At 41.0% G+C, this 23,317-nt stretch overlaps 1 protein-coding gene across 1 annotated transcript; it reads left to right on the plus strand.

Moving 5' to 3' along the window:
• The first annotated feature begins 775 nt into the window (after positions 1–775).
• ism2a (isthmin 2a) lies at positions 776–23,317 on the plus strand. The gene is made up of 6 exons (XM_062398087.1): positions 776–1,197; positions 4,266–4,514; positions 10,186–10,486; positions 18,390–18,524; positions 21,293–21,361; positions 22,201–23,317. Exons 1-6 carry the CDS (start codon positions 1,072–1,074, stop codon positions 22,716–22,718), a joined length of 1,398 nt encoding a protein of 465 aa, XP_062254071.1. The 5' UTR covers positions 776–1,071; the 3' UTR covers positions 22,719–23,317.

Consider the following 23,317-nt stretch of genomic DNA (forward strand, 5'->3'; position numbering starts at 1 on the left):
TGAGTTTGGTGTAAGGTCCTTGCTCAAAATAGTACTCATACAAAACATTTTATCAAAGTACATGTTAAGGTTGGCGTTTGGACTGAGAAGGGGAGCAGAGGCAAAAGGTGGTTTTAAGGTTCAATGTAAAACTAGCAATAAAGACTGAATATGGTTATAAACTGAATGTCCACGAAGTAGAGTCCGACCAGAGTTGTCTCCAAAGTTTCGATCCAGTGTTTGGGGTTTTAGGCTGAAGCAAAGACTATCAGAAGTCCAACTTGATAGGTAATAAATTATGCAAGTCTCTATAGAACAATGAACTGACAGCGTCTTGTTTGTTTGCTTTTAATTAATTTAATAATGTTTTTTTCTGACCACCCCATTTCTTTTTGGTCGATCTAAATTTCCTTTATTAAACTACCCATTTTGGATGAACTTGATTTTTCTGTTAATTGTACTACCTCCCTGATTAAAACATTTTTATTGATTCAAATATATTTTTGAAATTGTTCATTTAAATTTTGTCATTGAGGAAAATGCATTATTACTACCACAGGAGGTTAATAATTCAAGGTCAAGGTCTTTGAAAATATTAAATTTATTTTGCTTGTTTTTATTAGACTGCCTGCTCATTAACCGATTAACCTTTGTGTTTTACTACAGTTATTTTGTTTATAAGTGACTTTTTTTCCCTCCCTCTGTTGCGTCATCCATGGGTTAGGGGAGGGTTTCTCCTTTAAGCTGCAGTGGAACTGGCTGTGTGTCACTTCATCATAGGTGGACGTACTTTTCTTTTCGCTCAGTGGGTTGGAGGTTGCATTAGACGACTGACAATCGTTTCACTAAACGTCCCTTTCATAGTATCAATGAACGTACCAATATTAGAGATCGGATGTCGAGGATTATTTAGGGAGCAAGCCACTCGGCACAGAGCGCACGGAGAGTTGGCACACGCGCACTGTTTTAGTGTTTTATTTTCCTCTCGGCTCACTGACATGGTTTGAACACTGCTCTTGTTGCTGAGGACTGAGTCTGAAGGTGTCCAAATCCTGTCTTTTTGGAAAAGATCAGCTCAGAGTTCCACGGAAGATGCAGTGGCTGGAAGTGTCGCCTCTGTGGCTGCTGCTGGTCACTGTGGTGTCGGTCAGCGGATTTCCCACCAAAATACAGAGGACTTCAATCAGAGACAGACACACTTCAGCGTCTCCTGCTAAGGTACTATCCTCCCTGTTGTCCACACCATATCCCGGGGGTATAGATAAGCGTGGGGAAACTATAACCTCTTGAAGGTTGTGATAAAATGTTTATGTCATAGAGAAATCATATTGCCACGTTATGATCCAAACTTTGATTTCAGGTTAAAAGTTCTTGATGATCAATAAAGGCTATCAGAGTTGCATTTAATGTTGAGTTTCATAAACCTTAAATAAGCATTGTAGATGGTGTGATGTAACTTCTGTTTTTTCACAATATGCAACTTTTTACAAACGGATGGATGTTGGTTACATTTTTAAACTCTGACTAATTAAAATGGCCCCTAAGGCAGTAATCACTCTCCAAACAGTAGGCCTATCATACATTGTGCTGCATCCAATTCATTTAAATTCTATCCATTTTCACTAAATTAATTTGTTAGTCATCAAGTCACAAAATGCATTATCTCATGGTAGAATAGCAAACACTTAGTATTATTAATGGCTTGTTGAGGCAATATATCACCAATACCCATAGGTCTAATGGTGTGACCACTAAAAGAGAAATAGGGCAGCGAGGAAAAGCACAAACTAAATCTATCTCTCAGAAATTTCATCCCTGTGTGTCTGTCTTTAAGTTTGATTGTGTACTGGGGCAGCTGTAGCTCAGGGGTTGGAGCGGGGTCCTCCTCTAACCAGAGGGTTGGTGATTCGAACACATTCTTCCCCAGTCCACATGCCAGGGTAAGATGCTGAGACCCAAATTGCCCCTGGTGGCTGTGCTCATAGAGAACGTGCTAAAAGTAAGCAGGACTCACACTCAAATTATGTTTGATCCTATCCATTGATTTTGTTTTTAAATTAATTTAAAAACAGGAATATTATCTGTATTTTTTCTCCTTTTAGTTTTATCTGGGACCAATGAGAAGTCGATTACATTTAAAAATAAATTTAATTTATTCCATCCCAAAAATGCCAGTAATGGAAAAATTAAGCAGATTTAGTTGACTGGGTCTATAAAAGAGGTTAACAACAACCACTAAAAGATATCGCTAAAAGTATATGTTGAATGTTTGTGTCAGTATTATTTATACATTTTAAAAAGGGTGAATGAGACCACAGCAGTGTAAATAGTTCCATTTATTTGCTGCTTTCTCCAATCTGTGCAGATTTTGTCCTAAAACTGTCTGGCAGCAAAAGCAACACAAAATAGGATATTGGGACATGTATTAGGCAGCACCTATAACATCCAGAAAAACTACTTCCTTGTGATGTCTGATATGAATCTTTTGGAATACATAAACACATCTTCCTTGTTTAAAAAAGCTAAAATAAGGCCATGCTAACAGTAAGCTAAGTTGTATTTTAAGGTAAGGAAGTTGAAACAAAGCTGTCAAATCTTGAAAAATAGAGCGACGTCTGCGAGCAAGTTCAGGCAACCAACTCATGCTGTGCTGCTCCAATCATGTGACATACATCCTGTGACATATCTCACTCTCCATAAACATCTATAATACACACCCACCTTATCTGATGATCTATTTAAGCAGAAAGAAATGTCCCATCATCCCCTTTGCTCGCACTACTGCTGCAACATTGCTACAAGTTGCTTCAGTCCCTCCATCCCCCAAGCATCAGCCCGTAAGCTCCAACAGGGGGTTACAAATATTTGCTCATCACTCCTATCATCCCTGTGCAATCATATGGGGAGTGATCAAGTTGGAGCCTAGACGCCAAACACTGAACCTGTTCTACTGCTGCAATAAACATTTGAACGTGAGTTATCTGACAGAAATGGGATTGGTGTTTGGCCTGGTATGTGGATGAAGTCACGGCTTTCGGTATTTTCATGAAAATTTATAGTTTTCCTGTTTCCATGCCAACGAGTTTGACTCAAATTAAGAGAAGACTGTCAACTCGGATTTTTTTAACAGCAAATAAAATAGAGCACACAGAATCCTGTATACACGGCATGTATATGAAGGGATTCACTTGACTGGCACTGAATTACTGGATCACTCAATATTCAACACCCATGTCGATGTCGGAGGGATATTTCATCTCCTGATGACCTTATTAAATATACTGTTCAAGTATATTCATATGAATATGACATTATTATGAATATGAATATACAATATTATGTATATGGAGTATTAAACCACAATCCGCTGATTATTTCTCATTAAAAGTCAACATTGTATTGTATTGTTGATGGTAATGGTAATACCATTGCCATCATGTAAGTTTAGTATGTAAACGTGCTACCCTCTGGTACTTAGGAGTAAACACAAAGTGCAGCTTAGGATGAAGAAAAATGAGTTGACCACCAAAATCATCAGGATTAACTCTAGAACCATAGATGTCTGTTCCAGAAGATATTCTTCTCATGCAGAAGAGTGCTGCACATAGATACACAGTATGAAGATGTGTGTGTGAATGGGTGAATGTAAAACTGAACTGTAAAGCGCCTTGAGTGGTCATCAAGACCAGGAAGGCGCTATATTAATACAGAAATGTAATATAAATTGCTGTTCATTCTCATGTCTGGAACCATTGTGCTTGCCTGGCTAAAAGAGAAGAGATAAAGGGCCTGGTAACAGATTCATCAACCTCAGAGCGTTTTCAGAAATGAACTTGACATTCAGAATCCATCCAGATGTGTGAGGCGAAACTATTCCCAAACCACTTTCCAAAAGTCTAAAATTACTTTGCAGGATATCTGAATGACAGCTATATGTTTTCATATAAAAAATGACAGAAGTCAGGAAGAAGAGAAACATCCAATGTAGTGTAAGAAACATCCCAAACATCCACCAACAAAGCCTTGCTCGCACAAACAAAATTGCAACTTAAATGTGTGGGTGAACATGCTGATATCAAGCTTGATGTTCATTCCTTGGGTTTCACATTAAATCTGTCTTGAGTGTATAATAGTTTGGGCAACAATACTGTGAACTGACTGTATTTAACTATATAGTTTCTGACCAGGGGCTTTTTGACAATGTTTCAACCCACACATACATTATTTGTGCAACTACAGTGATGTTGACTCTAACCTGAGGATATTAAAAAAATATCTGCTCCCAGGTGATAGCAAAGCAAAGCCATGGCGATGATCATCAGACTCTTCAAGATCTGCAACAAGAGAACCTGCTCCAGACTCTGCCCTCCAGTCCCTCTTCACACAGGTCCAGACAGCGTTGGTCCCAGCACCTTAATCAGGGTGTCCTTCCCCCTCCTGAACCTGAGGAGGACACTGATCCATTCATCCTGGACCTAAGGAACTTCCCAGAGCTGTCCAATGCAGACATAAGTTCACAGAACCCTAATATCCAGGTAGGCAATGTGGGGGAGGTCAGAATTTCTTGAAGTTATTGTATCATTGGAAAGAGGTCAGGTCACTGTTCTCATAGCTGGAAGTGTTCATATAATCTTTAAAGTGTAGAGAAACTGATCACAGGAGGTGTGGGTGACTGAGCCCTCTTCAGTTTCTCTCTCCACTCCATCGGTCTTTCTCTCCCTCCACACATCCCATCACTCTGTACAGCTGGTTTGAATCAGGACAGCTTCTTAAGTTACCATAAACCCTTAACAGTTGGGTACTCCAAGCCATCCATGAGACTCAGGCATCTACATAAGATTTAAAAAAGAAAGGAAATGTGGGGAAAGTGGAAATATAAAACACATGACAAATATAAAAGGTCAAAAAGTATCTTTTTCACTTTTGACTGTGAGGCCATACGAATGCGTTACATAATTTGTTAGACTTAATGAGGAATTCCATGAGGTCATTACATTACATGTCATTTAGCTGACGCTTTTGTCCAAAGCGACTTACATTTTAAGTACACTCAACATTTATGAGGGGCCATGTAGGGGTTCAGTATCTTGCCAAGGACACTTAGGCATGCAGATGGGAAAGAGTGGGATTCGAACCAGCAACTTTCTTGTTGCAGAGCACCCGCTCTATCCCCTAGGCCACGCTCTCCCCAGGTCACTTATTCAGGTATGATGTATTACTTATTGTTTCTGACTGAGTGTACCCTCTTACCCTCCTGGATTCAGTTGAGAGTAGAACAGTTTAACTCATATTACAGTACATATACAAGATACTTGAGTTGATATTTGTCCCCTCTTACCCCTGGTGCCAAGCAATAGAAATCAGCACCAAATATGACGCAACTGTCTTTGCAAGTTTCATAGTGACAAAGTTGTGGGAGAGTCATTATCATGATCATCTCCCACATTACAGTTTTTCTCAATTGCTTAAGCAGGATTTTCAAAACAGTGCCCGGTGTTTCAAAACACTACACACAATCAGCAAAAACACACACCCAATCAGCAGAACACCTCAGATCCTTTGCAAAATGAAACACTCTTGTAAAAACTATACACAAATTTAGCAAAACCATATTTTGTTACCATATGAAACACACATGCTTCATATGACTTAATTCAGTTTGAGCCAGTTACACACTGCTGTTGCCAACCTAAAACACTTTTAGCAATTCCAGTTCTCAGTGATTAAAGTACTGTAAGTGAAGTTCACAGAGAAAGTGCAAATAGACAATGAAATCACCAAACTCTACACAAGAGCATTGCTGCAGACTGATGAAAATATAATTTATTTCTCTCCATATACCCAAATCAGTCAACTTGTCAACCTGGAGAATCACAAAAAAACATATCCCAGTTTTCATGCTACTACAGGAGTGTGCATTACACTGTAAGCTCAGCAAATATCAGACTAGAAGAAAATTCTGTGTCCAGTACAGGTTTTAATGAGGGGTACCTGAACCTGTAGCTGGAGATCGTAAACCCTCCCGCGCCATGCAGAGAAAAACTCTTTGATTGGGTTTAGAAACGGAGAGTATGGTGGAAGGTATAGTACTGTATACTGTGGATGGTGTTGAAACCAGTTCTGGACCAGAGCAGATTGGTGGAATGACACATTGTCCCAGATGACAATGTATTGCATCTGGTGCATGTGGTTAACTGCTGTGACGATGTTGTGCAAACGGTCCAAAAATGTGAGAATGTGAAGTGTGTTGTAAGGGCCCATATTGGCGTGACAGAGGAGGACCCCATTCTGTGTAGTGGCAGCGAAAGGGTGATGTTACCCCCACGTTGCCCTGGTACATTGATTATAGCCCCGAAGCCAATGATATTTCTGCCCCTCCTTCTTGCTTTTTCAGGTTGAACCCTGCCTCATCTACACTACCGTTCAAAAGTTTGGGTTCACTTAGAAATGTCCTTATTTTTCAAAGAAAAGCACTGTTTTAAATTAATTATTAAATTAATCAGAAATACATTCTTTACATTGTTGATGTGGTAAATGACTATTCTAGGAGGAAACGTCTGGTTTTTAATGAAATATCTACATAGGTGTGTAGAGGCCCATTTCCAGCAACTATCACTCCAGTGTTCTAATGGTACATTGTGTTCGCTAACCGCCTTAGAAGACTAATTGATGATTAGAAAACCCTTGAAAAACCCTTGTGCAGTTATGTTAGCACAGATGAAAACTGTTCAGCTGGTGAGAGAAGCTATAAAACTGGCCTTCCTTTGAGCTAGTTGAGTATCTGGAGCATCACATTTGTGGGTTCGATTATACTCTCAAAATGGCCAGAAAAAGATAACTTTCATGTGAAACTCGCCAGTCTATTCTTGTTCTTAGAAATGAAGGCTACTCAATGCGAGAAGTTGCAAAGAAACTGAACATTTTGTACAACGGTGTGTACTACTCCCTTCAGAGAACAGCATAAATAGGCTCTAACCAGAGTAGAAAGAGAAGTGGGAGGCCCCGGTGCACAACTCAGCAAGAAGACAAGTATATTAGAGTCTCTAGTTTGAGAAATTGACACCTCACAGCTTCTTTAAATGGTACCCGCAAAACGCCAGTGTCAACGTGTACAGTGAATAGGTGCCTCCGGGATGCTGGCCTTCTAGGCAGAGTGGAAAAAGAAAAAGCCATATCTGAGACTGGCCAATAAAAATAAAAGATTGATATGGTCATGGAACACAGACATAGACAGAGGAAGATTGGAAAAAAGTGTTCAAAGTTTGAGGTGTTTGGATCACACATTTGTGAGACGCAGTACAGGTGAAAAGATGCTGAAAAAGTGCCTGACGCATCTGTCAAGCATGGTGGAGGTCATGCGATGGTCTTTGGCTGCTTTGGTGCTGGTAAAGTGGGACTTTTGTACAAGGTAAAAGAGATTTTAAATAAGGAAGGCTATCACTCCATTTTGCAACGCAATGCCATACCGTGTGGACAGTGCTTGATTGGAGACAATTTCCTCCTACAACAGGACAATGACCCAGCGCACACCTCCAAATGATGCAAGAACTATTTAGGGAAGAAGCAGGCAGCTGGTAAGCTGTCTGTAATGGAGTGGTTAGCGCAGTCAACAGATCTTAACCCCATTAGGCTGTTGTGGGAGCAGCTTGACCGTATGGTACACAATAAGTGCCCATCAAGCCAATCCAACTGGTGGGAGGTTCTTCAGGAAGCGTGGGGTGAAATTTTTACAGTTTACCTCAACAAATGAACAGCTAGAATGCCAAAGATCTGCAAGGCTGTGATTACTGCAAATGGAGCATTCTTTGACGAAAGCAAAGTTTGAGGAAAAAAATTTATATTTCAAATAAAAATCATTATTTCTAACCTTGACTATATTTTCTATTCATTTTGCAACTCTTTTGATAAATAAAAGTGTGAATTTTCATGGAAATCACAAAATTTTCTGGGTGACCCCAAACATTCGAATGGTAGTGTATGTATATGAATTCATGCGGGATTTCCTCAGCATCCATCTGTAAAAGTCTCAGAAATACAGTGAAAGACAAGATTGTGTAGCTTGGCATAGGTCTGGTTTACAGTACATTTACATTATAAAGGTTACGTGTTTAGTATGCAACATCACAGTGCTAAATTGAACAATACATACCTCCACATAGTCATGCCGCAGCCGCAGCCTCCTCCTCCTCCTCCTCCGTGGATTCCCCCTCTCACCCTCACTCTTCTTTTTTGAGCACAAGCTCCATTTTGGTTGAAGACGGGTGAACTCGGCTGCTGCATTTGTATGGTGCTTAAACCTGATTGGTGTGTCTACAATTAAGCAAATGTGTTTACGCACCTGATGGCTGTGTTTAACCAATTGGCTCATAGAGGTGCTTAGGAATTGCAAGGAAGTGACATCATGATATACTTCTGTGTCTAATGTATACAAGTGTGTTTAGTGTTTTACAGATCACTGTGTGTATTGTTTTGCAAAAAGTGTGACGCTGACATTGTGCTTATAGTGGTCCAGATCTGGGCCCATGTTTTGCTCCTTGAGTGTATGGTTTTGATAATTGTGTAATACTTTTGATTTGAGTGTTTATGCAATCGAAAAAAACTGTAATAGCTAATGAAATTCGGCATATCCCCCTCTGCTACAGCCGCCCCAAACAATTATCAGAGGACGTATTGGGGGAACTTTGTTATTATGAGGCAGTAGAAAGTGATTCCAATTATGAGCACCAAAACCTGGTCTGAAGTTTGTGATGCAGTATTTCAAATTATCAAATAATGTGTGAATACACTCACACATGATCTGCTCGGAGCAGTACAACACAGTGCATCCTTACCTGCCTTTTCAAGAGAATGGAGATGGCACTCTGAATGGTGTACTGCATGTTACTCCCAAAGCATGACACCTTCAAACCATTTTCCTGGCACTTTACCACTTCTGCTGTTAAAAGAGACATATGTATTATACATGTACATATAATGTTCACATCATCTTTCCATCTCGTTACATTTTTCATCCACCCTCTCAGTCCCTTCCTCCACTGCACAATACCCCTCTTTCATTAAATGGGACTTTAATCTGATCTTTAAATAAACAGGTTTCATCATGCACCTCATCATATCAGACAGCCTCTGTGCCAACACGTTTGTTATTTCACATTCTTTGTCTTACAGAACACAATTTTAGTTTACTGGGATATTTGAAATGTAGTCATTTTAAAGTCAACACACTGATTTTGCTAAAAATCCTTGGTGCAGCTTTTAAACCCAATCTTGACTATCGTTAAATGTTAAGCTCTAGAGACTAGAGAAAACTCAGTTGGAGTTCAGAGGGTCTGACCAGAGAGACAATGCGACAACAGATGAGTGGCTGCTTCATCTTCTCTAGCATTGAGTATCACACTATTTCGACTGGTTCTGATGATCTGATGAAGTCTACTATAACTGCACATAGGCGATATTGTTACTGTTGAGGTTTGACAGTTTTATATGAATTGCTGTATAGGGTCATTAACAGCAATTAACTACTTAAGAAACTTAGAGCAGCAATTTAGCTTGATGATCCAATGTTTGCGGAGCTGGATGGTTACTGTAGCAATTTAATGTTATGCCTCTGAAGTGAGTTGTTGAGTGTATATAAGTTGAGATGATGTCGTACAAAGAGTTTGTGCATAGTCACTGCATTCTACAAGCATAGACCCTGTTCAGACCTGGTATTGACATCCATCCTGAGAAATTGGCTCACAAGCGGCCAGTGCTAAGTAAGGGTGTTCAGACCTGGTATCAAAATGTGTCCTGAATGTGTCTCACTTAACACATATGTAATTTGTGTTTGTTTAAACCAAATTGTGTTGTTTTGACCAAGTCTTAGTTTATTGTTGTATCCGATGTCAGTGGTCGTGTGTGTCTGTGTGTCGGCATGAGAGAGAGAGGAGTCAGGAGGCGCTGAATGAATCTCTAGCAGCTGCAGTGATGAAAGATTTCACCAATTTAAGAAAAGTATCAATCAGCTTATGGACACAGATTAGAGTAACAATAGGTTTAGTTCATAGTGGAACTGCAGCAGGTCAGAGGACGTCAACTGAGTAAGAGGTCCTTCATCAGAGCTGTCCTCTTGTAATCCAATCACAAAAAAACAGATGTTAATAATACCAGGTGTATAAGGTGTCAAACACTGCATTAACGGCTCAAAGTATTTTGTGTCTCTCCCAGGTGACCATCGAGGTGGTGGACGACAGCCAGACTGGGATGGAGGTCGAGATGGACCTGGCCAAGGAGGGTCAGCGTAATGACTGGTCAGTGTCCTCCTCAGAGTGGGCCAACAGCCACAAGAAGCTATTCTGGCCACTCTTCTGGGAGTACCCGGAGCAGTCGGAGTATGGGCTGGGAAGAGCCAGTTCAGAGGGGCAGTCTGAGGACTACAACTATGACCCAGATGAGCTCATCCTCAGTGGAGTTGGGGGGGATGGAGGTGGTCACTGGAACAAAGACTGGCATGCCAAGGATAACTATGGTAAGAATGTAGTTTTTCATGCCATATTACATATTTACTTAACATTAGGCTGGACGGTATAGTGAAAATATGTATTACACTAAACGTATACCTGTTAAACTCAACTTTTCTGAATTACTCGGCTCAGTTTGGAAATTGTAGGAGGTGGAAGGTTTGTAAACGTCTGAGTATGAGCCAGTCTCATAGCTGGACATCTGGGGTTTAATCAACAAGATCATCATCATCATCATCATCACAAACTCTCTCTGATAAGGAAGGCCACAAGATGTGGGTGAAAGCCCCAGAAAAAAACTCAGTATTGCACTGACAGTCTGTTTCAGCTTCATATTGGCTGAGAGTATGGCACACTGTTTTTGTACATATAGGCATATAGACACACACACTCTGTCTGTCTGTCTGACATGACATGGTTTTTATGATAGGGTCTACTCACTCATGGCCCACTACTTAAATATGGCACCACACGCCCGCACACAAACATGCACACTCACACAGGATACCTTACTACGAACCAGTTGACTGGACAGTTTTGTTCAGTTGTTTGAAAAATGAAAAGATTGGTAATCTGAAGAGCCTTATTAAAGATACACTCTACTGACAGTAGACACATTTTTGTTTATTTTTCGGGAATGTTTGGGAGTGATAATCAGTAAGGTCTGCTGTTCAGGGAAAATATGCATATGTTGTATGCACCCTATTGCCGGGCCACACTGGCCGCGTGACTGCGCAGCTTTTCTATAGAATTGAGGTCTTGCCTATTTTGTCCACGTACCACGAGCAGTTCACAGTCGTATAGACTGTTTCAATGTCTATATCTTGAATCTGTCACAACATCAATATTTGAAAACTTCCTGTACCCCTTTCAAAGTAACACCCCTCTAGTGTTTCTGTTGATATATTTTAACAAGGCTTTTATTGTTATTGCAGCATAGGAAGATGCATTTATTTGCATATATAGCTATGCTTTTATTTGAGGAATTACAATAACCATGCCAGAAACCTTACATTGCAACTCCTCTGCAGGCATGTTGCCGAAACAGAGCCTTTGGGAACAACAGACACCAGCGAGACGCCACACAGCCACGGCGCAGTAATCACGGACTGCTAATCAATCAATCAATCAATCAAATTTATTTGTATAGCCCATATTCACAAATTACAATTCATCTCATAGGGCTTTAACAGGGTGTGACATCCTCTGTCCTTTACCCTCAGCAAGAGTAAGGAAAAACTACAAAAAACCCTTTTAACAGGGTAGAAATTTGTAGAAACCTCAGAGAGAGCCACATGTGAGGGATCCCTTTCCCAGGACGGACAGAAGTGCAATAGATGCCACGTGCAGGAGAACATCATCAATAATCAAAGTCTCTAGCAGCATTGATGAGGGTAGACATCCCGAAGGACAACCCCAACATGACATGCCAAGCAGTCCTGCTGCAAGCACAGTCCATGCTCAGCAACCATCTAGACCACGATCCACCATCCAGACCAGACGCCACTCCAGTCCTCAGTCACCGTCCACCGCCGCCCACCAGGAGGACCCATCACAAGCCACCACCGCGGTCCTGGTCCACCGCTCGTGCCCAATGCCAACGCGACACAGGGTCCGCCACCAGCACCACGATCAGCCCACATGACTCAGAATCCGCCACACTGGATCCAACCCTGCGACCCCCGGTGCGCGATCCACAAACCGCAATCCATGGTGCGGCCACAGAGGCCCTGGATCTGCGGGTGATAAAGCAAAGGGATTCCGGGGAAGGGGGATAGGGATGGAGAAGAGGAAGGAGAAGCTGGAAAGAGAAGCTCCGTGTGTCATGTGTCATAACATAGAACAAGTAACGTTCTGGCGCACTAATTAGCTCTAACTATAAGCTTTATCAAAAAGGAAGGTTTTGAGCCTATTTTTAAACGAACAGAGGGTGACTGCCTCCCGAACTGAAAGTGGTAGATTATTCCACAGCCGAGGGGCTTGATGGCTAAAAGCTCTGGCTCCTACTCTACTTTTAGAGAATTTAGGGACGACAAGTAGGCTTGAATTCTGGGAGCGGAGTGCTCTAGTGGGTTTATAAGGTATTAACAGCTCTTTAAGGTATAAAGGCGCTATATTATTAAGGGCCTTGAAGGTGAGGAGGAGAATTTTAAATTCTATTCTAGATTTTACTGGAAGCCAGTGTAGCGATGCTAATATTGGAGAAATGTGCTCTCTTCTCTTTGTTCTCGTCAGGACACGTGCTGCGGCATTTTGGACAAGCTGTAGAGTCTTTAACGACTTCCCGCTGGAGCCTGATAATAATGAATTACAATAGTCCAGTCTCGATGTAACAAAGTCTAATTTTGAAATATTACGCAAGTGGAAAAAAGCGGTCCTAGAAATTTGTTTTAAGTGACTATTAAAGGATAAATCAGGATCGAAGATCACTCCCAAGTTCCTGACTGTTTCATTGGAAGCAAGGGCAATGTTGTCTAGCGCAGCTATATCATTAGATAATGCATCTCTAAGGTGTTTGGGGCCAAGTATTATAACCTCTGTTTTTTCTGAGTTTAATAAGAGAAAATTGCGGGTCATCCAGGTTTTTATGTCCTTGAGACATGTTCGAAGTTTAGTTAATTGATTACTTTGTTCAGGTTTTATTGACAAATATAACTGGGTGTCATCCGCATAGCAGTGGAAATTTACCGAGTGTGTCCTGATAATGTTTCCTAGTGGAAGCATTTATAATGAGAATAAAATTGGGCCGAGCACAGAGCCCTGTGGAACACCATGATTAACTTTGGTGCGCACAGATGACTCATCATTAATTTGCACAAATTGGGAGCGATCAGAAAAATACGATTTAAACCAGTTAAGGGCGGTTCCATTAATGTTAATTAACTGTTTCAGTCTTTTTAATCAAATTTGATGGTCAATTGTGTCGAATGCTGCACTGAGATCTAACAGAATTAGGACAGACACAAGTCCCTGATCTGAGGCTATTAAAAGGTCATTAGTGACTTTTGCCAAGGCTGTCTCTGTACTGTGATTGGCTCTAAACCCCCGATTGAAAGTCTTCATATATATTATTTTCCTGGAGAAACTCACACAGCTGATTGGCTACCACTTTTTCTAAGATTTTAGAAATGAAGGGGAGATTAGATATTGGCCTGTAATTGGCTAAAACCTCTGGGTCTAGGGTGGGTTTTTTGAGTAGGGGTTTGATGACAGCTATTTTAAAAGACTGTGGTACATAACCTGATGATAATGACAGATTGATAATGTTAAGTAACGAACTATCAATTAGGGGCAGAATTTCTTTAAGTAGTTTGGTAGGAATGGGATCTAAGATACAGGTTGTTGGTTTAGAACCTGAGATTAATTTGGTAAACTGATCACGGGTGATCAGAGAGAAGCTGTCTAAGTAATGGGTAGGATTCTCAGCCGTTTCTGAGATCTCTGTTGTTGGGAGGGTATTAGTGCCAATTGAGGGCAGGAGATGGTTGATTTTATTTCTAATAGTTTGAATTTTATCATTAAAAAAGGTCATAAAGATATTGCTATTTAGGGATCGAGGAATACTGGGTTCGGTGGAGGTGTGACTCTCTGTCAGCCTGGCTACAGTGCTGAAGAGAAACCTGGGGTTGTTTTTATTCTCTTCTATTAGTTTTGAATAGTAGGCGGCTCTTGCTTTGTGGATAGCCTTTTTATATTCTTTAACACAATTCTTCCAGTCTATTCGATTTTCAACATTGTTGCTGGAGCGCCACTTCCTTTCTAGTTTTCTTGATAATTGTTTTAACTCATTTGTCTGGGAATTATACCACGGAGCTAATTTACTATGTTTGACATTTTTCTTTTTTAGAGGCGCTATTGAGTCTAATGTTACTCGTAATGAGTCTGCAGAGCTATCGACGAGGTGGTCGATCTCAATGGAGCTCAGGGTATTAAAGAATTTGTTGTTTATATCTACTGCTAATACGGGTTTAAATGTAATTGGGATTATTTCCTTAAATTTAGCTACAGCACTATCAGGTAGACATCTAGAAAATGAATTTTTTATTAGTGGCATATATTCAGTTATTGAAAAATCAAAGGTTATTAAATTATGGTCTGATAGAACTGGATTGCGCGGAAGTACTGTTAAATTTTCAATTGCGACACCGTACGATAATACAAGGTCAAGTGTGTGGTTACCACAATGAGTAGGTTTGTGCACACACTGACTGAAACCAATAGAGTCTAGTATTGAAATAAATGCTACGCTAAGGCAATCTTTATTATTATCAACATGAATATTAAAGTCACCAACAATAATAATTTTATCGGTCTTTAGGACTAAGTTTGATAAAAACTCAGGGAATTCCTTTAAAAATTCAGTATAAGCCCTGGGAGCACGGTAAACTACGGCAAATATGATTGGCTGTTGGTGGTTCCTGGATTGGCGTGGAAGACTAAGAACCAGACATTCAAATGACTTGTAGCTGAGTTTAGGTTTAGGAGTAATTGATAGACTGGAGTTAAAAATAGCAGCAACTCCACCTCCTTGCCCAATTTCTCTAGGAACCTGTGAATTGATATGACTGGGGGGAGTAGATTCATTTAGACTGACATAATCATCAGGATGCAGCCACGTCTCAGTGAGGGACAATAAATCTATGTTGTAATCAGAGACTATTTCATTAACTAAAAGAGCCTTTTTTGCCAGTGATCTAATGTTTAAAAGACCACATTTAAAAGTCTGGGTTTCCTGTATTGTTTCAGAGGTCGCTCTGTTATAGTTTAATTTCAATAATTTAATCGGACGGTGAACAGACACAATCTCTATGGGGTTTTGTGACTGATCAAGAGGGAGCGCAGAGAAGTCTGCTAACACAGGCAGTATGGCCCACACTATCTATCTATCTTTCTATCTATCTATTAACCAATTAAGTCCCTCTCAGTCATTACGTTTTATCAATAGCATCCCATACCTAAGGAAACAAAGCTTATCAGAAAAATGTACACCTCAGTGATTGATGGATTTTTTTGGCTTTGCTCTTGGGGAACTGTCATGTCTATAACCCTAATTATCCCATTTGGTCATCAGGTTGACCTTTACAAACTTTATTCAATGATCCCAGATAAGCACAGAGTTGGAGCCACGAGACTTGCCATCTATCACCCAATACAAAGTGTTTTTGTCTAGTTCAGACCAGGGAGCTTTGCTTTGTTCACACACTTTCACTTTGTGCAACAGAGATGCAGTCTCTCTTCCTACCTGGCAAATCCCCCTTATATAAAAGCAATCTGCCAAATTGCAAGCTAACCTGGCTTTTTGAGGGAGTACAGATGGTAGATTGATTGTTTTGTTGCATTTTACACCGAAAATAAACCTGTATAAGTGATAAGCATAATAACCAAATATAGTGATAAATGGGGTAAAAAAGGGTGGGTGAACTATTTCTGGGTAACTCTCACACCGTTATTAAAAAGGTGTATGAACTTTGTACATGTCACATATAACACTAGGAGTCTAAAACAACTGTAAACATGATGGTATTTAACAAAGTACAGTTACTCTATACTGTATACAAATTTGAGGGACAACATTATAAAATGTAATTGTAAGCATATGATTCAGATAGATCAATGTAGCTAATGACGATGTCTTACGAATTAAGCCTGATTGAGCTCATCAAACTTCACACAGGCATGTTGTGAATCTTAATAACTGATAAAAGAGTAGACACCATTTACCATTTGCAACCTTTGTTGTTTTTTTTGAGGGATGTTTGAAAGAGGAATGGATCTTCATCCCTGTTGGTGTGCGTTTAAATGCTCCTGCACTCAATCTTTGATAACATCACTGGCAAAGTTTCTAACTTTCCCCAACCATCGGATTGTATGTGCACTTGTTTTATTTCTTAGTATGATTTAGATCATATCAGCTTCTCTCTCTCTTCACTAAGAGCAGAGGCCACTCACACACACACACACACACACACACAGCAGAGCAGTGGAGAGAAAGTGAATGTAAGAGGACGATTTCGACTCATTACGTGAAATTAAAGCATCCAATCAAAAGCAATTTATTAATTCAATATATGTAAAACTCAAAGATGGACTGACATGAACCCAAATCGTCTGAAATGCAGCCCAAAATATCCATTAAAAAATAAAACATCTGGCAACATTATTATAACTTTAAGGGTAATGAGAGTAATTTTGTGAATGCTGAAGCGCCCATAAAAGGAGGCTAAACTTGCCTATGGCTGGTGCTAAAGGAGTGTCTCTGGGCATCTGTGGCTGAGGGGTAGAGCGGCCTTCATCCAACAAGAAGCGGCTGTTTGATCCCAGTCTTCCCTATCTGCCTGCCGAAGTGTCCCTGGGCAAGATGATGAACCTTCATAGAAAAATAAGTGCTGCTAAAAGATTCATCGTATGAATGGGTGTGTGAATGGGTGAAGGGAAAACTGTACTGTAAACTGCTTTGAGTGGTCATCATGGCTAGAAAAGCACTATAAAAATACCAACCATTTACCATTTACATCGTACAGCTTATCTATCTATGGCTGTTAAAAAGGTTAAAGTGAGGAACTGCTGCATCACATGGAACTGTTCATACAGCATAGAGGGACCCACATAAACTAGGTATTTAAAAATGAACATAAATGGGCATTATGTGCATTTACCCCTCACACATTTACCCCTCACACAGCCCTGGGGATAATTATGATAAGTAGAACTAATTGAACCATACCATGCAAAAATCCCATTAAGACAGAAAACGTGCTTGTGATTTTGAGAGCTGGTGAAAATGTGTTGCACATATAATGTACAGTACAGTGGAGTTCCCTTGATTGCAGGGTTTTATTAGAGCTGGGGGATGTGCAGTGTTGTCACTGTTGGGCTGTTCCCCTTCAGCAGACTGTCTGTGTTAGGGCATACCCCACCAGTCTGATTACACACAAACTCACAGTTTAATGTGCTTACACTCTTAACTGATTCTTTTCACCCTCATGCACAAACACCAGCTGGCTGCAGTTCTTCACTGATAATTAGCAAGGGGATGACTTGACCATGACTTGGCCCAAACATATGCAATTTAGTCGAAGTGCATCATTGACTTCTATCTGGAAGCTTGTTGAAGGGAAACGGTTCCAGATCTCTGAGTCTCAGCTGAACTTAGTGGCTTGCATTTCTGCTAGGGATGGGCATAATTAATCGACGATCGATGAATTGATCATTAAGAATTTCGTCGATGACCTTATTTTTTCATGAAAACTATTGCATGTTCGCTATGTGGCAGGAGGTCGGAATATCCGAGTTGCACTGAAGCACAGCGAGGATGTTAACAGCTGGAGGAAGCAGCCCGAAGCTAGCCTCCGCTGCTCGCTCGGCTTCATGGCCGCACACGCAGCCCACGGGGAAGGGAACCCGGACAGACCCGAGTCTGGGTGAGGGGTTCCGGGATTGAGGGCGTGACAACAACCAGACTGAGAGGTCGAGAACCGTACAGCATATTTTCAAGTGTAACTTGATTTCAATCGCAAAGGGCCAATGCGTTCAGGTGCGTACGAAGCTCCAGTTGTTGATAAAATGTTGCCACTTAAATCTCTCAGCGAAAGCTGAGTGAACAGTAATGCCAGCATAAAGCCATCATCACTCTCACTGCCCCCCAACTCCCCTGCCTTTCTTTTGAAGCTTTCACCCCTCGCTCCTGCAGATGTTGTTTAAATACAGAGGAGCACCTCTCAGAGGTCCCACGCTGTCGTTACTTGGCACTTTTCAGCCACTCCTTAATTGCATAACACGCATACACCAGCTGGGCGAGGAATTCTCAAGGCTAACTTCAAAGCCCATTCTTAATATATTAGTCCATAGTTGTGCTTTTCTTCCCTCTGCGCTGTCTGCCCTCCATCCATCTTTCCCCCATGTGTTTTTCAGAGTATGAGGAGGAGTGGAGCCACTGGGCTTCCTGCAGCGTTACTTGTGGACACGGCACCCAGAAACGCACCCGTTCCTGCGGCTACGCATGCACTGCGACTGAGTCGCGCACTTGTGACCTGGAGAGTTGTTCTGGTAAGAAGCAGAAATTCTGTGATGTGGCAAGACTTGTTTAATTAATGATAATACTAAACCACATCAGTCATCAATTTAAAACCAAAAAAATCAGCCATCTTGTATTTGCAGATCTGACAAGAAGTGGGGAAAGTTATCGAGTAACTGAAATATGTGCAGTATAGGGGCAATGCATTTTTTTAACTTTTTAAAATGGAAACAGCAGGGACACAAGTAAAGCCAGTGCTAATACCTTAGCCCAAAACATGTCCAAAAGAATACTCAAGACTAAACTCTTAGTGGCCCATGGTACAAATAAATAAATAAGATATTGAAAGAGCACTATAGGTGCAACTTGCAAGAACAGACCTTGTGATGAGCTGCAAAAACACATGAGCAGTGTGTATGTAGAATGCTGATTTATAAACAGATCATCTGCATCCAATCTGACAACACATAAAACACCTCATTGCACGGCAACTTGGTTCCCTCCATGAGGTTGAATTGTAACAAGCCAGTCATTTTGTTTTTGTACTCAGTTGTTTAAGTTGAGCAAAGCCTTAGTTCGGGAAGGTCTTGAAGTGAAGTGAGCCACAATCCCACACGTCAGCTGACAGCAGCAGATCTCTATGAAAGCCCTGATGGCTCAACTGATCCCCTCCTATACATTCAATTGGCAACTCTCATTTTGCGTTTGCTAATTAAGCTGCTTTACCCAGCCGAATCTTCTTGCTTCCATTGTAAGCCACTTCAGAACCAACCTCCACCAGCGCAGCGCAACGCCAAGATAAGCCGCTGCCTCATTTTCTGTCCCCTGTTACTCAATTTCGCTGCCGCGCAGTGCCAAGGGTGCCTCGCGCTCTGCACGGATGGTTTAAGCGTCAAGTCTATTTTTTTCACTCTTCGCTTGCGGAACGCGCCAGGAAACACACTGAATAATTATATGAAATTTTCCCATCTAATCTCCCATCCACTACTAGCACACAAGTAGAGAGAGAAAGAGAGGGGTTGGGGGGGGGGGGGGGGGTTATGAAGACCATCATCATTTACCCCCGAACCCTTTATCGAACCGCTAACATACAGCAACAAGCGGAGAAACAGAATCGCGGGCTGACCGACGAGGAGAAATCCACGTCCGCTGTGAACAGCCAGGCGGCTGCATGCTTGAGAATGGCACCGCTTCGGCCTCACTTTCCATGAAGGCTAATGGAAGGGTAGGGAGGTGTGCTCTCCCTACTGCAGGCTTTCCACATATGCACCTGAAAGGGCAGGGAGGTCGCAGAACAGAGCCATACCGCTTACTTTTTGCAATATACATATACATATTTAGCAGAGGTGTAAAGTAACGAATTACATTTATTTAATTGAGTTGTTTTTTTTGTGTACTTTGTAAAGTAGATTTTGACGGAAGTATTGTACTTCACTACATTGGAAATTACATCCGTTACTGAGTAAAAAAAAACAACAGTTCAAGGCGCAAGTCAATTCTCACTGCAGTGGTAGATCCTGCAAAGTGGATGACGTTCCCTCACGTGCACGTTCAACATATGAAAACTGATCGTAAAGTTCACTGTCCGTGAAAAATATGCGCGACATGCACAACACTGCACAGGGAGCATCTGCAGAGCGGCTCGCGGGTTGCCGACCCCTGGCTCCAGAGAAAGAGCGATTTGTTTACTGCTCCGCCAATAAAGAGATGCGGACGTCAAAACATTAGTTCAGCTAGAATATTAGTTCCGCCTTGCATTTTCCCCTCCCGGTCGCGAGCGCACAAGTTATGCCTCCGTGCAGTTTGAGAATCACTGCGGTACTCTATGCAAGCTTCACTCCTGGCGCCCCCCCCCCCCCCCCCCCACACCCCCAAGACTGAATTTCTTTTCAAATAAACACAACAACGATCGCAACGACATGGTGCAAGCATTCGATTTAGACAGCGTCTCTCCTCAGGAGGACGAAAACATTCTGTAACGTTTTAGCTAGACCTCAGATAATATGAACGTGTTCACCGTTCAAATTCAATATTTGTCATTAAGTTTCGCTCAGATCAACGTCCTCATAAACATGAACGTGTTCAATGAACGTGTTCTTTTGAACAACACTGCCTGAAACTCAACACTGGCCTACCTGCCTCTGCCGCCTGTGCTGGATGCTGTTCACTGCAAAGAGCCCGGATGAGCTCTACTCACCTTGAAAATCAGCTGCTGCTCAAACTCAACAAGAAGTTTGTAGACTAGTGCTCTAAAGGTGGACCAAAGTTTAACCAAAAGTTTAAATATAAAGTGGGACAGCAGCATTTTAACTTTTTATTTTAGCTGTCATGTGGTTCATGTCTTGACATGTCCTCCCAAAAGTTCTTAAATGTTGTGTTGATATGTTAAACGTTTAATGTTTGACATGTTTAATGTCATTGTACTTATATTTGTAAAGATTCTCCTTTTAATAAAAAATTACTGTTTTTGGATTGGATTTATGACCCCTTGTCCTTTTTTGCACTGTATAGGAGCGGCCCCCATCAAGTTGTTGGAAGTAACTAAGTTACTTTTACTTAAAGTGCATTTTAAATGAACTACTTACTTTTACTTGAGTAGATTTTTAGATGGGTACCTTTACTTGTACTTGATTAAAATTTCATCAAAGTAAAGGTACTTTTAATTGAGTACAATATTTCAGTACTTTTTACACCTCTGATATTTAGTATTCCTATGTAAGTGAAATGTCAGTGTGTGTCCTTTACTGTTTGTGGATGCTACCCTACATACTACCTTACTTTCTTTTCCTGTATCATGTAGACACTGTGTTTTCAGCGACTCCCCTGCCACCCATCCAGACCACCAACAATACAGATTTCTTGGACACAAGTATGTATGGCGTTTTAGTTTTTAGTATATGTATTGATATATGTGTCCACGTGATATTAAAAAGGTTGTATTTTGGAGTGGTATATGAAACATTGCTCAGCTTCAGTCAAAAACAGAGTGTAAGCCTGGATGAATATTTATAATTCCTCCTGTCCTGGCACCATGAAACACAGATGATTATAACATGTTTGAATTGCTGTTACTTTCCATTTTATTGTTCTTCCTTCACTAAGAAGCAGCCAGAGAACAATATAGTCCTTTTAAACAAAGCCGGCAACAGCGAAGGAGAACATGTTCCAATTTCCCCTCTCAACCCAGGCATCTACTGTTGAAAGCAAATATTCAAGGACTTTCAATTTCACACATTTTCTTTCAAAATCACCCTCTCAGGTTTTAGAACAGGAGTGTGAGTTTCAAATGACTTTTCTCAGAAAAGGGGAAGGGAGCTGCAAGATGCTGACTTAAGAAGGATACTAAGCTTGAAACACGTCTTCAAGAGTAGATGCTGAACCAAGCCTTTTATTGTGTCCTACATGCCATTCAGTGCCTTTATTCAAGCAGATTCAAATATTTTTCCCATCTAATTGCACACTCCCCTCTCTTTGAACACACTGGTTGATTATGGTCATTAGATAACCTTTCAAACCAAAATGTTATATGATGCACTTAGCATTGCATTACCCGCTGCATGTATATGGTAATTTATCACAAAAAATCGTAAACAAGTGAAACTGGGCACATGTTTTACTGTATATGTTTCTGTTACAGCAACCAAAGGTTTTTTCATTGTAGAAGACTAACAGATGAACCCTCTCTTAAAAAAACTCCCCACCCTCCAGATGTAGACAGCTGTGAGAAGTGGCTAAGCTGCAAGAATGACTTTCTTCAGAAGTACCTGCATCAAGTGCTCACTGAACTCCCCAGCTGCCCCTGCTCCTATCCCTCTGAGGCTGTTTACAATGCTGTCAACATCCATGACACTAAACTTCTCAAAACCTACCGCTGGAGAGACGCAAGTGGACCCAAGGAACGCCTGGACATCTACAAACCATCAGCCAGATTCTGCATCCGCTCAATGCTGTCGTATGACAGTCCAACGTTAGCAGCACAGCACTGCTGTTATGATGATCAGATGAGATTGATAACACGAGGAAAAGGAGCAGGAGCTCCAAATTTAATCAGTACAGAGTTTTCTCCGGAGCTACATTACAAGGTGGATGTTCTGCCCTGGATTCTGTGCAAAGGGGACTGGAGTCGGTTTCACTCAGTAAGACCACCTAATAATGGGCTGGAATGTGAAGATAACCCTCCTGAACAAGTGTTTCAGATAGAACTAAAAGAAGCCCGTGAATACTGACATAATTTTTCCTGGCCGTTGACACAATCTTTGATGAGCAGAAAAAACTGCAATGCTTATATGTATATAACTCTTGGCTGCTCAAAATTTGGGTAACTTCGGTTTAAAACAAAAAGGACATAACTTTCAAATCATACGGAAATATGAACGGATGACAGAGAAGAAAGACTTGTGAAGCTTTTTTATTTTTATGTGTAGAGTATTTGTTCAGAAATGAAAAACACTGGTGTTGGAACCATTGAAAGCGCAATGAAAATCAGTGTTACATATATAAATGTGAATTTTATCAGCTAATCCCCTTCCATGTGAGTTGCTGCGTCTCTTTTTATGCCGAACTGAATGTCTATTGGTCGTGTGTGTGTGTGTGTGTGTGTGTGTGTGTGTGTGTGTGTGTGTGTGTGTGTGTGTGTGTGTGTGTGTGTGTGTGTGTGTGTGTGTGTGTGTGTGTGTGTGTGTGTGTGTGTGTGTGTGTGTGTGATTAAAAACTTATTTATTGGCCCCTTTACAATTTTACACAAATCAAAGTTTCATGAAAGGAACTCCTGTTTATATATAGGGCACAAATGTTCACCTTTACATTAAACATGATGCAAGTGGTA

The sequence above is a fragment of the Platichthys flesus genome, chromosome 10, assembly GCF_949316205.1.
Source record: "Platichthys flesus chromosome 10, fPlaFle2.1, whole genome shotgun sequence".
NCBI lineage: Eukaryota > Metazoa > Chordata > Actinopteri > Pleuronectiformes > Pleuronectidae > Platichthys > Platichthys flesus.

Coding starts and splice junctions, on each gene's coding strand:
- ism2a (XM_062398087.1), top strand. CDS start 1,072: ATGCAGTGGCTGGAAGTGTCGCCTCTGTGGCTGCTGCTGGTCACTGTG. Junction 1,198..4,265: donor CTTCAGCGTCTCCTGCTAAG/GTACTATCCTCC, acceptor ATCTGCTCCCAG/GTGATAGCAAAGCAAAGCCA. Junction 10,487..18,389: donor GCATGCCAAGGATAACTATG/GTAAGAATGTAG, acceptor TGTGTTTTTCAG/AGTATGAGGAGGAGTGGAGC.